A 6,800-nucleotide genomic window follows, 5' to 3' on the forward strand; every position below is an offset into this window, starting at 1 on the left:
GTCGCCCAGGCTGGAGTGCAGTGGCCGGATCTCAGCTCACTGCAAGCTCTGCCTCCCGGGTTTATGCCATTCTCCTGCCTCAGCCTCTGGAGTAGCTGGGACTACAGGCGCCCGCCACCTCGCCCGGCTAGTTTTTTGTATTTTTTAGTAGAGATAGGGTTTCACCATGTTGGCCAGGATGGTCTTGATCTCCTGACCTCGTGATCCGCCCGTCTCAGCCTCCCAAAGTGCTGGGATTACAGGCTTGAGCCACCGTGCCCGGCCCCTTCTGAGTTTTATTGTCATTAAATCTACCCCTGGTATCTTTGGAACCAACTTTTTGAGGCTTGGAGAAATTACTGCAGCTGATTAGAGTTACTACAGTTTAGTCCAGTAGCAGTGAATGTATGCTCTTTTAAGAAGAGAGGAAGCATCTCAGAATCGGCCTGTAGTAGAATATTTTTATTACAAGTTTTTAACAATGACTAGTATATTTCTTCCTCTCAATCTAGAACACTGGAATGACCCTGCCCCATTATCCTTATGGAGATGGTAATCGTAGTGTTCCACAATCAGGACCAACTGTACGACCACAAGAGGATGCGTGGGCTTCTCCTGGTGCTTATGGAATGGGTGGCCGTTACCCATGGCCTTCGTCAGCGCCCTCAGCACCACCTGGCAATCTCTACATGACTGAAAGTACTTCACCATGGCCTAGCAGTGGCTCTCCCCAGTCACCCCCTTCACCCCCACTCCAGCAGCCCAAGGTAGGAGACCTAAACGTTGTTCCTTTCATGTGTGTGTAATTAAGAGAACATAACATGGTTTATGTAGTTTCTGTATTGGTTTGTGTTAAATGGGGACTAATTGCAAAAAGTTGGTGACTATAGCTTTACCTCAGCTTGGTTTCCTTTTTTTTAAAATAAACTTTATATAGAGAAGATTTAGATTCACATCGTTTTTGTTAAAAGACAGAAAGATACACATTTTCTGTTTGTTGTAATTCTAAATGTTAAATGCAAAGACTGCATTTTACTACTTCAAATAATCTATGAACAGAAGACAAAACCAATGTGAAGTATCTGCGGTATGAGCTTGTATTTAAACCACAGACTTGAACATTATCACTGTGGCTGTCTTCCTTTTCAAGATCTTGCTTGAGGTTTTTAACCTTTTAGGGGAAAAACTAATTCTTACTGGTTAGGTCACAGAATGGATTATGAGGTGCTCATGGTGATGGACCTGCCATAAAGCAGGTTCCAGCCATTATAACTCAGAAATTCGGTGCCTTTTGTCTGACAGGGCACAGTCCCTTTTGTTTTTGAGACGCAGTCTCACTCTGCCGCCCAGGCTGGAGTGCAGTGGTCAGATCTCAGCTCACTGCAAGCTCCGCCTCCCGGGTTCACGCCATTCTCCTGCCTCAGCCTCCCGAGTAGCTGGGACTACAGGCGCCTGCCACGTCGCCCGGCTACTTTTTTGTATTTTTTTTAGTAGAGACCGGGTTTCACCGTGTTAGCCAGGATGGTCTCGATCTCCTGACCTCGTGATCCGCCCATCTCGGCCTCCCAAAGTGCTGGGATTACAGGCTTCAGCCACCGCGCCCGGCGGCACACTCCCTTTTATCTTCTCAGGACTGTGTTTTTTGCAAATGATTAAGTAGAGGGTCCAATTTTATTGTTAGGGAATCTTTTCATGTACCTGTCTGGTCAAGTGAAAGATGTGGGCTAACAAATTTGATGTTGATGGATTCCCATTAAAACAGCTCTTTTCCTCTTTTCGCTCTTCCACTTCAAGGATTCTTCATACCCCTATAGCCAATCAGAGCAAAGTATGAACCGGCACAACTTTCCTTGCAGTGTCCATCAGTACGAATCCTCGGGGACAGTGAACAATGATGATTCCGATCTTTTGGATTGCCAGGTCCAGTATAGTGCTGAGCCTCAGCTGTATGGTAATGCCACCAGTAACCATCCCAACAATCAAGATCAAAGTAGCAGTCTTCCTGAAGAACGTGTACCTTCAGATGAAAGTACTCCTCCGAGTATTAAAAAAATCATACATGTGCTGGAGAAGGTCCAGTATCTTGAACAAGAAGTAGAAGAATTTGTAGGAAAAAAGACAGACAAAGCATACTGGCTTCTGGAAGAAATGCTAACCAAGGAACTTTTGGAACTGGATTCAGTTGAAACTGGGGGCCAGGACTCTGTACGGCAGGCCAGAAAAGAGGCTGTTTGTAAGATTCAGGCCATATTGGAAAAATTAGAAAAAAAAGGATTATGAAAGGATTTAGAACAAAGTGGAAGCCTGTTACTAACTTGACCAAAGAACACTTGATTTGGTTAATTACCCTCCTTTTGAAATGCCTGTTGGTGACAAGAAGCAATACATTCCAACTTTCCTTTGATTTTATACTTGAAAAACTGGAAAAGGAATGGAAGAATATTTTAGTCTTGAGTTGTTTTCAGTTTTCAGACGAATGAATGTAATAGGAAACTATGGAGTTACCAATATTGCCAAGTAGACTCACTCCTTCTTAAAAAATTTATGGATATCTGCAAGCTGCTTCTTATCAGCAGGAGGGAAACACACTTCACTTAACAGGCTTATCAGAAACCTACCAGATGAAACTGGATACAATCTGAGACAAACAGGATGTGTTTTTTAAACATCTGGATATCTTGTCCCATTTTTGTACATTGTAACTGCTTTCAAAATACACTTCATGTGTAATTATAGCTTAGACTTTAGCCTTCTTGGAATTCTGTTTTGTTTTATTTGCAGTTCACAAATATAGCATTATTCTCTACTTCTTGGTACATTTTGTAGTAATATGTTTAATATAATTATTCAAGAGACTATATTGACAGCCAGATGGTATGGCAGGTCTGAAAGAATTTCTATCTTTTCGCCACTTGAATATACTGCAATGTGTAGTGAGTAAATTGTCTCCCTTTTTGTATAGATCGTTAGGTTAGAGTTTTTTATTTTTTATTTTTTAAACCACTTCTGCTGTTCATGGTAGTAGTGGAAGGTGAATTTGGAAATGGCATTGACATAAAATGAAAATTTTACAGACATTTTTCTTCATTGCTTTTTTATTGTATTTAGATAAAGATCCACTTTAAAATTACCTGGCTTTTTTTTTTTTTTCCCAAAGTGTAATTATGTTTTCACTATTGCTGCTTCTATAGAGGGCGTTGTGATAGAGAGATATAGATGAAACATTAAATGCCACAGTGAGTAGAAATAATGACTACAAAAAGTAATAAATATGATTACTTGGTAATATTATTCTCCATCTAAAATATTAGTTTCACCTGTGAGCAGATTTCAGCTCAGTTTATAGTTAAAAACAATGAGGGTAAAAGGGGATTCATGCTCAGGGAATGAATCAGCCATAGTTAGAGTGAGAAATTATTATTTTCTTCATTTAAAGGTAGATTTTATGTTTATTTCCCTAAACTGCATAAGATAAAATTGCCTGTTAATAAAAAGACATTTATTACCATTATTAACAGTCATTTTATAGCCAAATTTAAGAAAAGGATGTTGAAAGGGTCTTTGTTGGCCTTGATTGGGTAGCTCTATGCTGTTAGATAGAAGAGACTTGGTAAATAACTTTTTATGTCTGAAGTGAGTACACAATATTGGTTCTTGGAAAAACAGCTGTTTCTTCATAAGATACCCAAGTGATAATTTTTTTCCCTTAGACTGTCAGGCCTATGAGTAAATACTAAATATATTAGCTGTCTCCACTCATAAACCAAACCAAACCAATACAAACATATTAGATGAGGAGAAGAAATGTAGTAAAAATACTGGCTGGGTCTTATGGTTGGGATGAGTGATTTTATAAGATACTATGGTGATAATTTTATTCTAGGATTTTATTTTTGGCCTAATATAGGAATGTTTAAAAAAGGCTTTTCTATGAAAATGGAAATTTTTACTTGAGATTAAAAGTCTAGAAGGAGGAGGACCTTAAAGCTAAGTTACCAGTAAGACAATGAATAATTCAGAAGAGAACACTACTCTTTTACTGAGTGCCCAAGATGCCAATTTCCATGAAGTCTTGATTTATATATATGTACACATGTTATGCACATACACATGTATGTTTTCTAACAGTTATTTTTTAAGCTTTTGAGATAATTTTAGACTTACAGAGGAGTTGTAAAAATAGTAGAGTTCTTGTATACTCTGCACCCACCTTGCCCTTATATTAACATCTTACATAACAATAGAACATTTGTCAAAATTAAGAAATTAACCTTGATATAATACTAACTAAAGTAGAAAGTTTAAAAAGTAGAGATTTCGGTCTTTTCACTAATGTCCTTTTACTGTTCCAAGACTCAGCCTTGCATTTAGCTGTCATGTCTAAGTCCTGTCTTCCAGTCTGTGACAGTGTATCATAACAGGGGATACCTGATGTTGTAATGTATTTCCGGTGTTGTTAACCTTGATCACTATGCTAAGGTGGTGTCTGCTAGGATTTGCTACTGTAAACTTACTGTGTTTTCCTTGTAATTATTGAATATTTGCGGAGATACCCTGAGACTATGCAAATGTCCCGTTTCTGCTTAAACTTTTGCTCATTTTACTATCCATTGGCAGATCTTGCTTGTGGCAGTTACTACTGTGGTGTTCTAATGGTGATTTTCTATTTCTCTCAATCCTTCTACATTTATTATTGGAATTATTCTGTAAGGAAGAGTTGTCACTTCTGGATTTATATTTTTAACTATAATAAGATATTCAGGATAAGTATAGATTTAGAACTTAAAAATGTTAAATCATGTTAAAATTATTCCAAATACCAATATCAAAGAAAACTAAGTTGGTAATCTATCTCAGAAAATATATGAACTTAAGAAGGAAAATAGTATTTATAATTTGTAGAACTGGTTCAACTTTTGACTTAATACTGACTTTGGATTGAATTCAAAGTTTTCTTGAAATTTCGCATCTGGACTTTTTAAAGTGTCTACATTTATATTACTTTGGGGATCATTTTGTCAAAGTCTTGAATAAAGTTACCCAGTCCTGGCATGATAAACACAACTATGTTTTTTTTTGTTTTTGTTTTTTTTGTTTTTTTTTTTTAAATAATAACCCTCTGTTGTTCCAAGTATGAATGCCAATGTAAATGTTTAAACAAATAAGCCCTAATGAAGTATATGGGGGTTGGATTATATGTGTCTCCACATGTTGGTGCAGAATTCTTTTAAATGCTTTTACAAATGGGGTTTTGAAAACAGTTCTTTAGTTGGTTAATGTAAATAATACCATTAAAGGTAGGCAGTTTAAAAAAATTTTGAAGAATATAGATTAAATAGGCATGAAAAAAGTTTTTGGGGGATGGATCATTGATGGAGCTTTTCTTTTACAACTTTACTTTTTTTTTTACTTCTTTTTTTTAAAAAAGTGAGGCATTTACCTCAATTCGTAGAAGTTATGAGTTTAAAAAGTCAGTTCTATGAAAGGCAGCATTCTCCTGATCCCACCCCCATTTTTCCTTCTCTAAAGGCAACCACTTTCAATTGAGTTTTTCTTTTGTTAATCAAAAATTTTGTTTTTAGAGACAGAGTCTTGCTATGCTGGTCTTAAACTCCTGGGCTCAAGTGATCCTCCTGCCTCAGCCTCCCAGGTAGCTGGGACTATAGGTATGGGCCACCTCAACCAGCTTCAATTGAGTTTTTATGTTTTTTTTTCAGATGGAGTCTTGCTCTGTCACCCAGGTGGGAGTGCAATGGCATGATCTCGGCTCACTGCACCTCCACCTCCCAGGAGGTTCAAGCCATTCTCCTGCCCCAGCCTCCCAAGTAGCTGGGATTGCAGGTGCGTGCCACCACACCTGGCTAATTTTTGTATTTTTAGTAGAGGCGGGGTTTCACCATGTTGGCCAGGGTGGCCTCAAACTCCTGACCTCACGTGATCTGCCCACCTTGGCCTCCCAAAGTGCTGGAATTACAGGTGTGAGTCACTGTGCCCGGCCAGGTTTCTCTCTCTGTCTCTCTCCCCCTCCCCCACCCCTCTCTCTCTCTCTCTCTCTCTCTCTCTATATATATATATATATATATATATTTTTTTTTTGGAGACAGGGTCTTACTCTGTCACCCAGGATGGAGGGCAATGGCACGCCGTCAGCTCACTACTGCCTGAAATTCCTGGGCCCAAGGGATCCTCCTGCCTCAGCCTCCCCAGTAGCTGGGAAGCATGCATTACCGCACCTGGCTAATTTTGTAATTTTTTGTAGAGATGAAGTCTTGCCATGTTACCCACGCTGGTCTCAAATGCCTGGCTGGGCTCAAGTGATCCTCCCTCCTTAGCCTCCCAAGCTACCACACCTGGCCTCAATATACATTATCCTGACTATGTAAATGCTAAGCAGAGTTTAGCTATATAGTAACCTGATTTCCTTTCCTAACAACTTGTTTTCCCTGGAATTAATCATCTGTCATATTTGTTTTGTTTGCTTATCTATCTTCTCTCAGTTGTCTAAGTCTCTCAAGATGCTCAGACAAGGCCGGGCATGGTGGCTTATGCCCGTATGCCCAGCACTTTGGGAGGCCAAGGCGGGAGGATTGCTTGAGCCCAGGAGTTCAAGACCAACCTGGGCAACATAGTGAGACCTCGTCTCTATTAAAAAGAAAATTAAAAAATTAAGATAAATAAAAAATGATTAAAAATTATTAATATTGGCAGGGCACAGTGGCTCACGCCTGTCATCCTAGCACTTTGAGTGGCTGAGGTGGGTAGATCACTTGAGGTCAGGAGATCACCCTGGCCATTAATATATATAATATATATTAATTTAA

The 6,800-nt window shown here is 38.9% G+C and overlaps 1 protein-coding gene across 2 annotated transcripts in view; it reads left to right on the plus strand.

The window, feature by feature from the left end:
* BAG4 (BAG cochaperone 4) overlaps positions 1-5,043 on the plus strand; it is a 36,600-nt gene extending 31,557 nt beyond the window's left edge. For both annotated transcript variants that reach the window (XM_023214551.1, XM_023214550.2), the window contains 2 exons: positions 492-746; positions 1,774-5,043. In XM_023214551.1, coding sequence (XP_023070319.1) covers positions 492-746; positions 1,774-2,259 — 741 coding nt within the window. In that variant the 3' untranslated portion in view covers positions 2,260-5,043. The remainder of the gene's footprint in view (positions 1-491; positions 747-1,773) is intronic.
* Positions 5,044-6,800: the final 1,757 nt, after the last annotated feature.

Source organism: Piliocolobus tephrosceles, chromosome 7 (genome assembly GCF_002776525.5).
Source record: "Piliocolobus tephrosceles isolate RC106 chromosome 7, ASM277652v3, whole genome shotgun sequence".
Taxonomy (NCBI): Eukaryota; Metazoa; Chordata; class Mammalia; order Primates; family Cercopithecidae; genus Piliocolobus; species Piliocolobus tephrosceles.